Below are 18,289 nucleotides of genomic sequence, written 5' to 3'. Positions count from 1 at the left end.
TTTATCCTACACGGCTCATTGTCTTCCCCAATTATGGTTGATAGTAGATTTAGCAACTACCGCTCCACTTTGATTGCTGAGGCCATGACCCTCAATACTGCTCTCCGCTCCCTCCACTTCAGGGGTATCACTCATCTTGAAATCGAGTTGGACTCTTTACTCCTGTCAATACAACTCATTGGTCGGTGCCTCCTCTCACTGATGACTATTTGTTATTAATTTCTTTTTTATCTGTATCGGGAGGCTAATAAGTCTAGAAGAGGAGTCTTCCTCTGATGATGTTAATGGCGCTTATTATAATAGGGCCAGTTAATTAATAAATTTTATCTTTTAAAAACAACAAACTACGGCAATAAACTTTTGAGAGTAGTAGAAGGGTCAAAAATTAGGTCTTTGTAGGATGACACTAACAGCCTAATAGATCCAGGGAGATAATAGTTCATCCGGCCTTATAATTGAGGAGGATTAACCAATGTTGTTTCAAACCACTTTACTTACAAAAGTCTGAAGTTTACGCTGGATCAAGAAAATTAAGTAGACATGAAAATAGATTGCAAAGAAGGCTGTCAAGCTCCAGAATTACGTTTGGTGATCCCTTGCAATTTTTGACCTTCTGACAGCAGTCATTACATTTACAACATAACAGAATACTCTGCCATGCTATGATGGACGTGCACGGGGCCAACCGAGTTCACAAGTAAAAGAGAACAAAAAAAAATAAGAGAGCCTGCCCAAAATCGTTTTCCACATCGTAGACAGAACTGACATGCCCAAAAGAACCAATACCATCGCAATAATGCCAAATAATTGTGGAGCAACGGATTGAGCAATGCAAAGTTCATGCCATTCCTGTGAAAACAATGGATACTTGATAACAAAAGCATCGAATAAAGGGTGTTCACCCCACAGTTCTACTCTATGCTTTGATTGCATACTTCCGCATGGGAAAGTACTTCTCTCTTTTTTTCTCTCGTTCAGTCTTCAAAGATTCCTGTTCAATTATAAGGAACAAAATCAGTATATGCAGTGAATGGAAGGCACAAGTGGAATATCCTACTCAACATTCTTGTAATCTTTCACGAAGCAATCGAATACATTCATCTCCTCAATTATACAAGTGCTTTAAAAACAGCCGAACTTGTGAATTTCGTCTATAAATGCAAATTAAGTTCATCCAAGACCTCGTTGTGATAGGTTCATCTTCGTTAATTTCCCAAGCAATTCATAATACTATTAAATAACACAATAAGTTTATCTCAGATAAAGCTCTCCTCCATCTTAGATGTAAGCATTTCAGTAATGTAGATATGACCCTTTGAGGCGAAGTTCTCCTCAACTAACATGTCAACATTGTATTCTTCCATGACACAACCTTTAACTATTTTTCTGGAGGGAGGGCCGTATAAGATCCACCAGCTATATCCAGTTGAGTTGGGTGAATGTTGAACATCTATTGTTCTTCATGAGAACCTTAAAAAAGATATATAAATTCTAAGGTTCAAACTTTTCCTTTTTTTTTCCTCTACAGAAAATAGTTATGCATGACATTTTACAATAAATGGCAAACTAACATAATCCAATAAACAATCACAAAGTTCATACTGAAGGGCATGCAACCCTTTCAATTATTTTATTTCCACTGTGTTTTCGTTTCCATATTCATCAGTAAAACAGTTCAGTTTTCCCGAGTCTAATAAGAAGAAGAAAACTCAACAAACATTTAATTACAATTATATCTCTTATCTAAGATTGCCTTTTGGGGAATAAAATTCACAATCTAAATTTTGCCTAAGAAAATTTGAATTTTTATAAATATATGCGTTGCTAAAATTAATGCACAGCAAACACAGATGAATGCTGAACATCAAGTAATGATCCAAAAAGTTAACTACTAAAATAGTGGTCAAAATTGCCAAATAGCAGAAGTAACAATATGGCATCCTGGCCTTCAAATAATTATGTATAATGTGGATAAACAAACTCTGAGAATACTTATCGATTACAAAAATCATCGGATAGAATTGAAAATAAAAAGCGCAAACAGGCAATTGAATGACAAAATTACATCTCATCACACATAAAAAAAGGAGCTGATCATGAAATAGACTAGTTGGAAGGAATTAATTCATAAGACAACCTGAATTCAAAATAAAAGGCACGCAGACAGCATCGTGCTATATAAAATCAAGTTTTCTAGTAACAAAAACGATCTTTGGAACGATCACAAAACATCATACAGACGATCCTCAAAGGGTTAAGATTTTGCAAAACAAAACAAAGGAATTGAAAAGATATGAAACGGGCGGGCAAGGGAAATCACCTGGTGCTTAGTGAGGCGGCGGCGGATGGCGCGAGTCTTTTTAGGCCTGAGATCAAGGGGCTGGAACTTCTTGTTCTTGTACGCCTCCCTCAACGCCGCCTTCTGCTTCTGTGAGATCACCGTAAGCACCCGCGCGATCGACAACCTCACCACCTTGCTAAAGCACCAAATCCAACACTAACAACTATGAGACGGAGACCAAAATGGTCACTAAAAAATGGGGATTTTCAAAGAAAACTAACATCTTGGAGAGCTTGTTGGGGGCACCGCCGGTGACTTTAGCGACGCGGAGGAGGGAGAGCTCCGTCTTGAGATCCTTAAGCTGGTTGAGGAGATCCGCCTTCGTCTTCCCGCGGAGCTCGTGGACCTTAATCCTCGCTGTCATTAAGAATAGAGAAATCGATGTGAAAAAGAGACGAAGAGTAGAAGAGGGAGAGAGAGAGAGAGAGAGAGAGAGAGAGAGAGAGAGAGAGAGAGAGAGAGAGAGAGGCGTGAGATGGAGAAGGCGATTAAATTTCTTACCCATTATTGAGACGGTAATGGGCTGATCGACGGAGGAGAAGTTGAGAAGTGCACCAAACGGCGGCTGGAAAGGAGATATGGGAGCGTTAAAAACCCTACCGCTCTCGAAACCCTAATTTACCGCATCCCTGGCTGGAGAACGGTTTGCAGCAACTTGCTCCGGTCGATACTTGGCACTTCGAGATTGGATAGCCATAGACCTGATCATTAGGCCCAGCCCGCCCGTGCCCAGTTTGGACCGGTCTAAGCCCGGCCTGGGCCCGAACTACCAATGGGCAGCACGGGCCAACCCTTTGCCCGTCCGGCCCGGCCTGAAAGCCTGCCTGTTCGGCCCGCCCGTGGGGCCCGCTCGCCCGTAAGGCTCGCCCGTTCGGCCCTCTGCTACAGTAAAAAAATAACGGGAAATTTTATACACTGTACCGTTTTATAAGTTTTTTAGCCCATCTCTCCCATCACAATTCAGGTATTGTTTAAATTTTTTAGCCCATCTCCCATCACATATCTGTACTATTCAATTTTTTTTAATATATATTTTTTTAAACAGAGAAGAACAGAAATATTTTTAAAAAAATATGTAACGGTCAAAAATATTCTAAAGATAGCTAAAAAAATCTGAAAATTAGCAAAATAGGACCTCTACTTTATTTTTTTACCATTTTACCCTTTTAACAAAAATAAACAACTAGTTTTATAGGGGTATTTTGGTAATTTTAACTTTTCTCATGCTTATAAATAGATGATAAATTTTCTAAATTTATCACACATTCTTAAATTCTCTAATCTCTCAAGTTATTTCCAAATTAAAGGTTTCAAGATTTTTAGTCTTCAAATTAGCAAATTCTCTCCAATATGAATTCTTTTGATGATCATATAGAATCTCAATTGGAGGGCGGAGATTCAATTAATCCTACACCTACATCTCAACCTCAACTTGATCTGGAAACTCTGGCTTCGGCTTCATCATCAGTTCTAAGAGATTAAAGTCTAAAGTTTGGAAGTATTTCAAAATGATTGAAACAAAAGATGGCCAATGTAATGTTATAGATTGTAGAGCTAAATGTCTTTAATGTAATCATGATTTTTCTGCATTAACTAAGAATGACACTACTCACCTAATGAGGCATATTAAAGACAATCATAAAAAAGGTCAACTTGATATTGGTCAAATGTTATTTAATCAAGATGCTTCCGGAAATATTTATAATTTTTAATGGAATTATGAAAATGCTCGTAAAGAAATAGTTAAATATATTATTCGTAGAAATAAACCTTTTGCTATAGGTGATGATCCGGAACTTGAAGGTTGTTTACAAAGAAGTTTTAATCCGATTTTTAAAAGAATTTCTGGTCATACAATTAGAAGAGATGTTTTAAAATATTTTGCTAAAGAAAAAAGAAAAATGAATTTTAGATTTTGAAAAATTAAAATCTAGAATTTATTTTACTAGTGATATTTGGACTTCATGCAAACGTTGGTCTTTTATGTGTATAATCGCACATTTTATTGATGATAATTGGAAAATAAAAAATGAATAATTTCTTTTTGAAAGCTTGATGAGAGTCTCGTGAATATCTTTCTGGTACTATTATTCAAGAGTTAACAAGTTAATTTTCGATGTTTTCTTCCTTTACTTTGTAACGGTAAATTATTACATAATACATGCATGTGTCATATTATAAATTTAATTGTACAAAGTGGTCTAAAAGAAATTGTTGAGCTAATTCATAAAATTAGAGAAATTATACATCATATTATTTTTAATGATAAAAGAGCTAGAACATTTGTAAATATAAAAGGTGTAGATTAAAAGCTAAAAAACTTCAATTGGATAAAACTATACTTATGAAATGTTAGAATTAGTACTTGAATATCAAAAAGCTATAATTTCTTATGTTTTATTATATATTAATAACGAACTAGAATGTCTTACTGAATTAGAATGGGAAAATGCAGAAAAAATAAAAGATTTTTTAAAAACATTTTTTGATGCTCCTAATATGTTATCAAGCTCTCTTATTCTCCTACAACTACAATTACTAGTGTGCAACTTGTTAATATTGTTTAACTTTTTATTTGCTTTTAAAAATGATCGGACTTTACATAATATCTTACAAAAAATGGAAACTAAATATGCTAAATATTTTGAACATTTTCCTTTACTTATTGGTTTTGTCATTTTATTAAAACATCAACTTAAAGAGACCGGCCTTTTCGATATTTTTAATAGTTTATATGAAGATAAACAAGATGACTATGTTTTTCGTGCGGTAACTATTAAAAGTTATTTTGAAAGGCTTTTTAATGATTATTCTATTATATATAGTTCTTCTTCCTCTACGCCTTCATCTTTTGTTATTTCTCCTAAAAGTGGCATTCTATAGTGATGCAAAAAAAATCCTCATAATTTTGGTGTAACTATTTGTTTAATTATAAAATATTTCTATTTACTCATTTGTTTAACTATTTATTTTTTATATCTACTCATTTATTTTTATTTATTTTAATTCTAATTTTTCATTTACTTTATTTACAACGCGTTCTCTGTATGTGCGAACGCCTGTTTTTCGCGTTCGAACGGCCTGAATGCATTCTTTGTATGTGCGAACGCGTTCGAATGCGGTGTGAATGCGGTACTATGTAAATTTAGGTGAATAATAATATGGAGTATTTTATATAAAATTCTTAAAAAATCCCGCCAAGTGATAGCTCGAGTTAAAAAAAAATTTGGTCAAATGGGTAGTGACCAACTAGCAACAGCTGGCCACCACCCACAATGGCATAACTCCATAAGATGACATCATGTCAAGACTCTACAAGACCACAACTCTCTCACTTGCAGTCTTTCCAATCTGACAATCTCCATTTGCCCATTTTTCCAAGGCTCCAAGCTACACAGGGGGCGAGTCCGGCGAGATCTCGCGGCCGAAAGCAGTAGCCTACCTACCTCAATACCTTGGACCCTTGTGTTTGTCACGATGGCGGCTCTTCCGATTGATATACCACAATGGCGGCTCTTTCGGCGGCACCTTCCAGGAGGCATTGCTCGAGCAGCGTGAGATCCGCCCGAGATCTACGGTGGAGCGTCACCGACCATCGAAATTCTACTCCATTCTCGGCGTCCGTGGTTTCATCAGGACATTACGACTCCGGAGTTGGAGGTAGGAGATATGGAGCTCTACCGCTGACCTCGCCTTTCGGCTGTGAGATCTCGCCCCCTCCGCCGCGGCGTCGCCGCGGCGCCGCCGCCAAAGTCAGCGTCCTGGCTCTTGTCCAATATCTCTCGGGTTCGCTAAAAATCTTAATTGGCAGAGCCCAGCCCGGCCAGCCCGATATCTCACGGGCCGACGGGCGATAACGGGCTAGACTATTCTAGCCCATCCCGAACCCGGCTCGGCCCGAGTGATTGGTGGGTCGGGCCGTGGACAAATGCTTAAGCCCGGTTAGCCCGAAAAGCCCGGCCCGAACCCGGCCCGCCCGATGATCACGTCTAGATAGCCATTGTAGGCCTAAGGCTCATTTAGGTTGTTTTATCTTTCTTTTCGGGTTAATTTTGTATTATTATGTCCGCCTGAAATTTAAACTGAATTGTAACTACAAATGTTATTAACATGACAAAATAACTTAAATAATTATAATTCTATTAAATAAATATGTATTTGGAAAGAAAGTTCATGACTTAGTAATACAAAAAAAAATTTATTCAAATTAGTAATACTTTCTAAGATTAAAAGAAAAATATGGAACACTATTAAATTTGGATATACAATTTTAAATTTGCGACTTATTCAAAAATTAAGAGGTATAGACATACCGTGATACAAAATAAATTTTATAGGACTAAAATACTTTCTGTTACAGAGTGATAAAAATAAATTGAATCTTTTTTGTAATTGTGGAGCACAATTCTCTCAAAGAAAAGAAGTCTCAAAATTTTAAGCTCTTATTATCACTTAGGTGTAGGGCTATCAATCTCGATGAGCGGCTCAGACTTGGCTCGGGCTCGGCTCAGCTGAAGCTCGAGTTCGGCTCTGCTCGATCAGAGTTGAGCCAAGCCCAAGCCGCCAAAATTGGCTCGTAATTAACATCGAGCTTAGCCTGGCTCAATTAGGCTTAGCTCGATAGGCTCGATAAGGGTGCCTCCACATCTACAACTTTGGTATTTGCGTCTCTCAGAATAATATTTGGATAAGATTTGCATTCACATCTACAACTTTGGTATTCACGACTTCTCTAGATTCAGAATCTATCTACGAACGAATTAATCCGAGAAAAATAAGGAAGACTAATTTAGTAAAGTTAGTTAGTTAATTTTATCTTATTTTTTGAATTTTAAATAAATTAAATAATTCGTATGTGGATCCAGTCTAGTGGACATGTGTTATAATAAACATTGAAGGAAATCATAGAATGAATATTGAACTAAGTTAAGTTATTTATCTTGTATTACTTATCGTCCTTATCTTTTATTGTAGCCATTAGATTGTCGTTATCTTTCTAGGAATAGATCATAGCCGTAGAACATCCAACATTTTCTAAATCCCCAGCCACCACCTTCTTCCAACAGCCACCCTACTATGTGGTCGTTTACTACCACCCTTGGCCGTTCACCACCCTCCGATAACCGTCGTAACGTCGGATATTTACCATTCTACCCTATTTGAACTTCCGAGATTACTACCTCTCAAAATCTCAGGATCATCCTATGAACGGATCGTTCCAGATCTAGTTTATAACAGATAATATACAAATTATATATAGCATCAAAAGAAATATGTATTACTAGATACAAGAAACTAAATAGTGCACACCCTCCTCACCTTCCTCAGCTTCTCTTCTCCTGCTTAGTTCAAGTTCAACAGAGCAATAGTTCAGCGACGCATATGGCTTGATGTCTAATATAAAAAGCTTAGTATATTAGCTAAAACTTAATTAGATCTTAATGTCTTTGTATCTGTGGAGGGTTGGCTCTTTGTCAAGCCTATATCTAGCCTTCGGGCTCTTGGATGATAAAAAAAAAACTCCAAGTCTCCTTCCCACTTCTCTAAATATTATCATTAGTTACACCATAAATGCTAGGAAAAATCTCGTCCCAACCTACCCTATGTTTCTTTACTTACAAACCAATAGGATTGCCAAAATAAACAAGTAGCTCGGGCTCGGCTTAGGCTCACCTCGATTGAAGCTCAAGTTCGACTTGGCTTGGTTAGAGTTGAGCTTAGCCCGAGCCGAGTTCAATGGCTCAAAAATAATTTCAAGCCGAGCCTGAATTGGAGCCAGCTCGCTCGGATTCAGTATAAAAGGGTTTCTCACAAAACCCTAGTTCCCAATTCCCAAATCCCACGTCCCAATTTCGTTTCCCGATGGCAACTCTCTCAAATCTCTAACCTGTCTCTTCCTCCTCCGGTAACGGTTAGCCCCATGCTCGTCCTCCTCAAGTCGCCGCCTCCTCCTTCTCCTTCGACAATGATGAGCTACCTCCTACTCCTTCAACATTGACAAACCAGCTCCTCCTTCGACAACAAGCCCTTTGCTCATACTCCTCTAAGTTGGCACCTCGTCCTTCTTTGCCAAGCTGCTACCTCGTCCTCCTCCTCCATCAACTCGATCTGGCTCATCTAGCACAATCCAGCTCGTCTTAAATAAGATTTGATAATAACCTTATTTTCAGGCTTGGTTTGGCTAAGCTCGAGTTGAGCTAAGCGGAGCCTAAACAGAATTATACGACTTAGAAAATAGTTTTAAGTCGAGTCTGATACGGAGCCAAGCCCGAGCATCGTTTACACCCCTTTCAAACGGATTTCGCCGCTAAAAGCAATTGAAGCTTGTTCATCTCAAGACATTCAAATTTCATATTAAACGATATGCATCAATATCCGTGTAGGAAAAAAAAATCTAAGATTAGAACACATATTAATACATCAACAGCCAAGGTAAAACGGTTCATCATCTCAATCACCGCCGCCCTCCACCGCCGCCGCGACCGGCTTCTGCGGCCAGACGCTAATTCTCTCCTTTTCAAACTTGACAAAGACGGCGGCGGCGGCGGCCACCGTATAGATCTGGATGAATATAACGGCCGGTGCGTGGTACGCGACCAGCGGCTTCCCCGACGCGAGCTCGACGAGGAGCAGCGCGGCCAAGCCCAGCCCGGCGAGCCGACCATTGAGCCGCTCGCTATAAGGGGTGAAGCCGATCTCCACCTCCACTCCCATCGCCGACATCGCCGAGCGCAGCGGCACCGGGGGTAGCATTACCGCCTTCTTGTTCTTCCCGGAGGAGGAGGAAGGGGATTTCTTGGAACGGCGCTGCTCAGCCTTCTTGCCAGTGCCGCTGCGGTACTTGAGGCGGACCTGGGCGAGGCGGTTCTCGAAGGTCGCGTCACCGTCGCTGTTAGCGGCAGCCCCGGAATCTTGGTCGGAGCTGGTGATGTCGTCGGAGTCGGAGGCAGCGTGAGGGGGGAAGGGAAGAAGGGAGCGGTGGGGATTAGGATTTGGTAGGAGAGGTGGGCTGAGGGTGGAAGGGAAGGGATTGGAGATTGGGATGATGCCGGCCATCTGTTTGCTTGAATGCCTCTGCTGCGTTACTATCTTCCTTCCTTGGTGTGGATAAGAGGAGAGTGTAGTTGATTTTTCTCTCTCTTTTTTTTCCTTTTTTTTTTTTTCATTCTTCTTTTCCTTTTATTTATCTTTTAAACTATTTTTTGGATTCATGGGTCCAGGATTGGCCACATCTCCATGAAGCTGGAAGCAGTGTATAGTCTGGGTCTACTACAGGCTTCTTCCGGCCCTATACTGTTCAGATTGGGTCATATCATATGTCTGAAATAAGATTTTTTTAGCAACATGACTCAATTTATAGAAAATAGACTACACTCTAAATTTAATACCAACATAGATATATTTTACTGTAGATATCCGTGCGATATTAAACTTGTCAATATTTTTCTTTTAGATGGGAATGTTGAAAAGTTTTTTTAAGACAATATTGGATAAAATTTAAAGGAGCCTTAGTCCTTTTTATTTGCCATTCCAATCGATCAGATTAAGTTTTGATCAAATTATTATATTTATTTCTCTTTTAATTTTTTTTAACAATATATCATATATACAAAATATACTTTTAGTTAGAAAATTATAGCCTTCTAAATCGAGTACATAACAGTGTAGCATTTTTCACAATAAAAACTTATTAGTTCAGTATTTTTATATCCTCTCTATCTTTAATAGTGTTGAATTTTTTTCAACATTTTTTAAAATAAAAATATAATTTTTATTAGCGTTTTACTTAGAAGATAAAGATGCTGAACTCATACATTAAATTTAATATCAATTTGCTGACAACTACACTGCAATAAACATCTTTTAATATTAAATTCTGAAAGATAGAACTCCCCGTTGCCTTCTTAAACCTATTGAAGTCGTAGGAAGCTTGATATAACTCATCATCCCAATCGCACTTGTTTTAATTACTTCCTCTTCTTATCCTGGGTTGTTGTACAACGTGAGGAAAAATTATGGCCAATTATACGAATCAGTGGGCGTGGCTATGGTTTACTCAGTATCTGTTCTTATTCTTCTCCACAAGTTATAATGATTCCTAATCCACACAGCTGGATATCTCCCTCTCTATCGGCGTTTGGTAGAATATCTTATACATCCATCACCGTAAACACGCATAGGAGTCGGAGGATAAAGTCACTTACTCCCACCAACCCGGATTACGTACTGGTAACCTCTTTCTATAACCCCCTAAGCAATAATACATACACCTTTATCTTTGAACTATTTATAATTCGATGACTTTCGTTTACCTTTAAACACCTTACCTATGAATAAACTTGAAAAAGAACTAAATGTACTAAAATGAGGGTATTTTAAGAACATAATGAAGATAGGATATTAATCACACAATCGCTTAAATACGCAGTGTTATTTGAGAATTTTCATAAGAAAAATAATAATAATTAAAGAGGCAAATTGCTATACAATTCATGGTGGAAGAGACCAACTAGAGAGACAGCAGTCCTAATCACTCATTACTCATTATGCCACATCATTCCTTACGCCCCCATAGTATACACTTTACAAACAATCCCACCTTCTTCTTCCTTGCAACCAAAGTTTTTTTATTTTTCCAACATCCCTCCATCTCATTCCCCATCCCCTTTAATAACCAACCCCTAAGAGAGATAGATAGATAGAGAGAGAGAGAGAGGGAGAGAAAGAGATGAGCTCTGTGTGCAAGTCGGCAATTGGGTGCGTCGACGCCCGAGTTCTGGTGCGGGCTAACTACGTCAATCTCTACAAATGGCCCGAATCCGACGCCGAGTTCGTCAAGTCGATATCCAGAGGAAGAATAACAACACAGGGTGAGGAGGATAACTGCGTTACTGATCGTGCTAATCCGAGGTCTACCCCGATAGTCGTGGATAGCTATTCCTGCAGGCAGATGTATCTGAGGAGCTACACCTTCTCCAAGAAGGAGACGGTCCCCGAGAAGACGATAAGGTGCCTCGGCAGAGTTAAGGGGAAGGCCGCCGACTTCCGTTTTATTCGTTGGAGGAATAAGAAGAAGGATAATAATAATAAGTGTGCTATTTTGAGGAAATTTAGGGAGGCTTCTTGTTTTGCTATAAACTCCATCGTCCATCGGCTTCTCTCGTGCACCGCCGTCGTCGAGGTGGCGGATAAGTCGCTGGGCTTTGGAGGATAAGTCGTAGATATCCAATGTCTTATGATCGTTAAAAGGACTGCTGAAGCTTTTTAAATTCTCAGAAAAATGTTAATGGTGTCTCATATGTGAACGTGTTTTATTATATACAATGAGTGTTGTTTATGATCTTTTACTACTAAACTTATCCATATGAAAGTGACATGATATTATATTTGATTCATCCGAGTAGCAAGTTGAACTGAAATAATTATTTACCTCTCTTCTAGATGAAGAGAGGTAAATAATTATTAGGAATTTTCATATAATTATCATTAAAAACTTAAAAAAAAACTATAATTACAACGACATTATTTAAAATATCTATTAACTGAAATAATTTTGCTCTTTCAAAAATCAATTTGTTAGTTAAATTTAACTAATAATAACTAAAATAAAATTTGTGAACAAAGTTATATTATATTCGAAAGGAAGCTCAATCACTTGTTGTTTACAACAATAGGAAACATTAATTACAACGGCACATTACAACAGCACATTAAGGCCTCAATTGATTGTTAGAATCAAGAGCTTCTTAGTAACTCAGTGATGCAATATTTATTGTTTATAAGGAGGTTGCATTACTTGAACCGTATTATAATTTGCCATGACAATGGCGGGATCTGCAACTGGTCGACTGTTGGCCACGCAGATCACAAAAAGGATCATCAGCAAAATGGCAGATGCAATGGCAGTGAAGATCATTTTTAATACTTTCTGCACCCAAGTGTCTAGTTTGTTGTGCTCCACACTGAGAGATAGATGCAAAAATGGAGAGTGGCAGGAGGTTAGTTCTTTGATTTTTGGATCTTTGGATTAGTTATCATTAAAAATTGTTGAGCTCTTTCAAGAATATCATTTTATCAGAGGTACTAAAAATATTGGATATCATAATCATCAGAATTGGACCAGACATCAAGTGACTGGGTTCAATCAGTAGGCTATCTAGACAAATTGCTTATTTGTTTAGAAATATTTTAATATTTAATTTTATATTTATAGTTATAAATAATTCTAAAAATTTAAAAAGAATATCTATAAATATAATACAATTGGATTTGTTCTATTATTCAACAATCGGTTTGCTGATTCGATAACTCGATCATTCGATTTCGATAATTATGCCCGATACTATGGTACAAGGAGAAAATAATTTTATGCAACACAAAAAGTTAGTAATAAATATTTGACACTTAAAATTTCAAGAGAGAGAGATATTCACTTGTTCAAGACATTATGGTGAAAATTAACCACAATAGTAATTTTAGAAGATTTAAATATTTCAGTGGTGATTATGATATTTTAAAATTTTCAATATTAAAAAAATCCTTTAGTTTTAAAAAGGGACACACCTCTAGATATTGTTTAACAATTGCAAATTGATTCCTTGTTTTCATTATAAGGGATGTTCTTCGTACTCTCCAAAAGTACAACCTAAAGAGCTTTTTGTCAATTGGTAGTAAAAATGAAGAGTCAAATGATCAATATATCAAGATATTTTTTTAAAGAAAATTTGCAGTACGACTAAAATGGATTGTTGAGATGCAAAAATTAAACCATAATTTGAATATATAAAAGAAAAATCAAACTAATAGCAGTTACAACTGAACCTTACTTGAATGTTATGTTACTGTCCTTCAAATTCTGAGGAACATCACCAGTAAGTTTATTGTGCGATAGATCACTAGCACCAGCAATGGTCTCATTCATTAGATATAAGGGGGAAAAAAAAAGAAACAATAAATTAAGATCATCATTTTTGACTTTAGAGATAGCAAATTCAACTTACAGCTGCTTCAAATTTGGCAAATCTCCAAGGAAACTTGGAATTTTTCCTGTGAGCGCATTATGGTCCATTAATCTGAAGAAGGACCAAACATTAGACATTTAAAAATTGGTTAGAAGTTTTAAATTCAAACTATGACTTACATTATTTCAAGGGCTTCCATTTTGTTAAAATCTGGTATATCACCCTTCAAACCATAATGTGAAAGGTATCTGTAGAAATGTATATATATTGTTATTTCATACGTATATCAATTTATAACCAAACACCATAATAACCTGCATAAGAAAGTTATTCCACAGATAAATGTCTCCTTAAAGGAATAATTAGTACTTCCAGTAAAAACCGTTACTTTCAATCGTTATTATCATACAACTTCAGTCTTAATTTGATGAAGAGAGAGAGAGAAAGAAATTAGAGGAGGTACTGAATCATTTGTTTTCTCTTAAAAGTTTGCAAGCTCAGCTTAATTTTCATGAAGATCTATGTTGGTTAAACTTGATTGGCATGCATATATATAACTCACAGCGCTGTCACTCTTGGAGGGTTTTGATTATTGCAGCGAACCCATTTCCATGTTGTGTTTGTAGGTAAGCATGGATCTCCTCTCCATCCTTTTAGACTCTCAAAACTATCCATGATCGTATGACTGAGTTCTGACACTGTATCCAAATCACCACATAACACAGCAAATATATACTGTCATGATCAATAAAATGAACTTTTGCTCTAAAATCCTCATTTCTAGAATTTTTATTTTTAATATATACAAAATCTTTTATCTACAAGTGTGTGTACTAGATCTTTAAAAGTTGATATTTATTGGTATTCTCGTTTGCATCTATCTATTACTTTCAGTTAGCAGGATTCATGGCTCTTTGTTTGTTAAATTATAAAGATTTAATCTTACAAATTTTTATGGGCATTCACATAAATAAGAATACCTATGATTTGATCTTAGAATTTGGTTGCTTTTTTTTGTTTTGTTTTTATCTTAATCTTAAGAAAATTTATCCAACGATAATGTTATTTTACATCTATAATTAATTTAATTCATCTATATGATAAATTTTGCTTAAAGAAAAAATAATACACGTGTATTTTTAATATATTAGAAGCGAAATAAATATCCATATCGTAGGTCCTGGTTGTGAGTGATAATAAAGGTCAAACCTATACAAAACGTTGTTTTATAACATCTAAAGATTTAAGAATAGTTGGGAGTTAACATGCATTTACGAGCATATAATCCAAAGAGCAAATTTATGTTTCATACGTACCATCCGTTGGATGAGTTCCTGCAACAAGTGGTTGGCTCATTGTGTAAATCTCAAGTGCATTTATAAGTGGAGGCAAGGTGGAATTTGAGGTGATGGGAGTGAGAGATAAGTTCATCATTCCACTCGCCGGCCGCGCCGTCACGTTAACCTCCCGGACGATCTGAAACTGAGGCGTGACGACGATGCCGTAGTCCCGACCGTCGATGAGAACGTTGAACGATCTCCTCTGATTAGCAGTTAACTCGATCACCTCGGTGAAGTATAACACGACGTAATTGGATCTGCTGCTCTGAGGAAAGTCGAAAGAGAGTAGGATAGAACTGGAGGGGTCTCTTCCCTCCACTGCATGAAGCATTGCTCCTAGAGGAGGACTGGAATAAGAATTGGACAAGAGCTCGGTGAAGTTTGCGTTGAGGGTATTTAGGTTCGGAGTGGAGAAGGGTTTCCACACTCGACTGTATTCATCATCTGGGTACCTGTGATAATTAACATAACATACCCCCTAGTTGATCAATTAAAGACGTACGAGGGGAGAAGCTAGAGATATATTTTTCTCTTTGTATGGTTCACACTAAGTTGCAATTTTCTATCTAAAGTAAACGGTGCAAATGTTAGAATCAATGTGGTTCGAGGATGCTAAAATTTCTCGTCCCCATTAACAGTTGACTAACAATTACAATATTTTCCTTTACAAAAGAGATTTTAGAAGGATAAATGCTAACATGTATGTGATGAGATGCAAAATAAAAAGCTTACGCTATGACATCTCCCACTCCAAAGTGGACTCTGTAGCTCATGAACCAGCCGTAGAGTTCGTTCATCCCAGGATACATCGAATCACCGATCGATCGCACCTCGAGCGACGAGATGAACGGCGTCTGATCGTCGTGCGTCCGGCTGACGCACACGTAGAAATACAGCTCACGTACTGCGTAGATCATCTCGTAGAAGACGGGCTCGTCCATCGAAGTCACGACGGTGGCCCACCGGTTGGCGTCGAACGAGAGATCGAACGACGGCGGCCTCCGCAAGCCGTCGTAGTCGCCGTAGAAGAAGCCGGCCCTGATGAGATACTTCCCGCGGTAGAGTTCAAACCTGTAGCAATTCTTGTTCTGGTCGGAGAAATAACGTAGAGTGCGCATTTGCTCCGACGCCCCGTCGACCACGCTGTCGCTAACTCGTCTGCTCAAACCTGAGCCGACGTAGTCTCCGTCGTTGACCCAATTGATTCCGGTGACGCTGTCTGTGTAACTCGACTCGGTTGCTCCGCAGTCGATGCTCACCCACGTGGCGACCGAGGTTGGGGCTGCACAGCATCGAATCATGAAAAATGTCGGATAAAATCAGGGCTAGCTATCATAATGAATGTAACTGTGCGTATTTTTACGCTATCTATGACATTCTATGTGAATAAACAACACTATGCAACTATTGCCTCAATTATAGAGCATATAGGAGACTTACATCGATAGAAGAGAAGAAGGAAGAGAACAAAGAAGACCTCGGCAGAAGCAGATCTCCATTGCCGAGTTGCTCTCAAACTTAATTCCATCTGCGTAGAGGAACAGCCAAGGGAGACGCCACCTCTTCTTATTGAGAGTGCCATTGGAATATAAATATAGTACTAGTAGGTATGCATGATTAGCATGGTCATTGATTGAATCACTATCTAAAAGAAAATAAATAGAGGATTTGATCAAAAATAACAGCAACAGGGATTAATTCCATATCACTATCTTCTTTTTTTTTCTTTCTTTCTTTCTTCTTTTTCTTTTGGTTTCTTTTTTTAAGGCAAAAGAACATGTCAGATAAAATGGGTGGCTTGTCCACCTCCATGGAACAAAATAGAGATTAGTTTAAAAAAAATTGTTTATGACTAGCTGTCAAATTAGCTTATCTAAATTAAACACAAATATTAGAACTCAATTCAGTTCAGAAAATATTAGAATTTTGAATATCAGTATAAGAAAAAATTGCCTTGCACTGAAAACTTTCTTCGAGTTTGTGCATCAACTTCAATTCAATTGAATTCAGAAGCTTAAGTTATTAAGCGAGGATAAGCACAAATATCCAAAGCAAAGGCAATTTTATCTATCCAACAATCAAATAGAGATGTCTTTATCTGCACTTAATTTTGCATATTATTGATAATATTATTTGATTATTTGGCAAAAGCTTGGCGAAAGTTTAATTTCTTAAATAAAAACCACTAACATCTAGCTGCAAATAAGTAGGCACCTCAACTTCCTTATCAGCCTTTCAGCTTAAGATGAATCATGTGAAGAAAAAAAAAATTAAGATAATTTATGTGGAAAATGATATGAATAAATAAAATGCAATTCGTATGAAGCTATAAAAAGCCCTTTAATTGTATAGTTTTAGTGGACTATCGTGCCTTTTTGGAGATGTGAAAATTTAATAATGTCTGAGTTAAACCTATTAAATAGCTGAAATTTAAACTCGGAGACACTCATATAATATAAGCTTCTTTTTTTTAACCATTTGAGCATTTTTCTCTCAGCAATTAAGCTTTCATAAGTTATACAAAGAAAAAAAAAACGGAGGAGTTTGAATTTAAAAGTTCAAATCAAATCTGACCTGATGCCAGGTCAACTGAATGTTGAGCATAGTGAGTGCACTTCACGTCTACCAATTAATATTATGGCGCTCATGCCAAACACATTATGGAAGCATGTTGGATAAAATAAGAGAAATATTAATTTTCCTTAGTAAAATCCTAGGACTAAGAACATCAATATTAATGTTTTTAATAGTCATGATAGAAGCAAGGAGATATCTTATGCATATCTTTTGTTTTGTTTTGTTTTATTTTTTTTAAGGAAGAAATGTAGGTGCATTTTTTAAAGTGTTGGTCAACATCTCAATGTCAATGGCGAGCTACAAGATGTTACTCATCTTTATTTGGATCTGGATGCCAGTTGTGTCCCAATTATACTTGCTTAATTATGCCCATTAGATTAGATTCGTAGTCATAATCTCTTTGCTATTAATACGTGATGCTGTGGGCTTACAAAGAACTTGTGTATGCATGTTAAGAAACATGAGGCAAATTAAGTTCCAAAAAAGAACACCATATTGGCATATATACTGAATAAAATGAGGGCTATTTAATTCCTATTAACCTAATCATAAAGCTATATATAATGAGACTTAACTCTTTCGACGACTAATCCACACGAGAGGATTTAACCTTACGACCTATTATATGATTTTCTTGTGTGGTTAGCCTTTAGATATTAATTAAGTGTTTGGATGGCAGTTAGCTGCAAAACTGGATTACCCTTTTCTCATTTCTTGGATATTTAGTTGTAAATCAGATTAATGGTATCACTGTTACTTTTAATTAAAATAATAAATATTAGTAGTTCTTAAACTAGAATAAGAAGTGGGTTTATTTGAACACCTGAGTATTATTCCATGCGGATCTCACCAAAAATATTTAACTCACGATGAACTAACTTTTAGTGTTCGAATGTATTATTCATCGATCTTATTTAACACTTTGATAGATTTAATATATTTTTTTTTTCCATTCACCTTTCATGTTATTGTGCCACAATTCACATATAATTAACTAAAAAAAGTACAGCATCAATCACTTTGTTTGGTTAGAAATTAGCCGATTACAAAACTTAAACTTAAACAACAAG

The 18,289-nt window shown here is 37.0% G+C and overlaps 4 protein-coding genes across 4 annotated transcripts; 1 reads left to right on the top strand and 3 right to left on the bottom strand.

Moving 5' to 3' along the window:
* Positions 1-530: 530 nt before the first annotated feature.
* On the bottom strand, positions 531-2,993 carry LOC140780303 (large ribosomal subunit protein uL29). The gene is made up of 4 exons (XM_073125746.1): positions 2,843-2,993; positions 2,563-2,698; positions 2,321-2,477; positions 531-991 (listed from the first exon to the last, which is right to left on the bottom strand). Exons 1-4 carry the CDS (start codon positions 2,844-2,846, stop codon positions 917-919), a joined length of 372 nt encoding a protein of 123 aa, XP_072981847.1. The 5' UTR covers positions 2,847-2,993; the 3' UTR covers positions 531-916.
* Positions 2,994-8,649: 5,656 nt separating this feature from the next.
* Positions 8,650-9,475, bottom strand: LOC140799690 (uncharacterized). The gene has a single exon (XM_073154120.1). It carries the CDS (start codon positions 9,395-9,397, stop codon positions 8,792-8,794), a length of 606 nt encoding a protein of 201 aa, XP_073010221.1. The 5' UTR covers positions 9,398-9,475; the 3' UTR covers positions 8,650-8,791.
* A 1,480-nt stretch (positions 9,476-10,955) lies between these two features.
* Positions 10,956-11,622, top strand: LOC140800152 (uncharacterized). Its single transcript, XM_073154819.1, has one exon. It carries the CDS (start codon positions 11,070-11,072, stop codon positions 11,553-11,555), a length of 486 nt encoding a protein of 161 aa, XP_073010920.1. The 5' UTR covers positions 10,956-11,069; the 3' UTR covers positions 11,556-11,622.
* A 1,541-nt stretch (positions 11,623-13,163) lies between these two features.
* LOC140802788 (probable LRR receptor-like serine/threonine-protein kinase At1g51880) lies at positions 13,164-16,170 on the bottom strand. The gene is made up of 7 exons (XM_073158414.1): positions 16,083-16,170; positions 15,375-15,924; positions 14,619-15,094; positions 13,865-14,000; positions 13,482-13,550; positions 13,342-13,413; positions 13,164-13,236 (listed from the first exon to the last, which is right to left on the bottom strand). Exons 1-7 carry the CDS (start codon positions 16,168-16,170, stop codon positions 13,164-13,166), a joined length of 1,464 nt encoding a protein of 487 aa, XP_073014515.1.
* Positions 16,171-18,289: the final 2,119 nt, after the last annotated feature.

This window comes from Typha latifolia, chromosome 1, assembly GCF_019914945.1.
Source record: "Typha latifolia isolate L0001 chromosome 1, TyphaL0001v2, whole genome shotgun sequence".
Lineage (NCBI taxonomy): Eukaryota > Viridiplantae > Streptophyta > Magnoliopsida > Poales > Typhaceae > Typha > Typha latifolia.
Note: the sequence above shows the minus strand (reverse complement) of the source record. Positions and strands in the feature narration are given on the sequence as shown.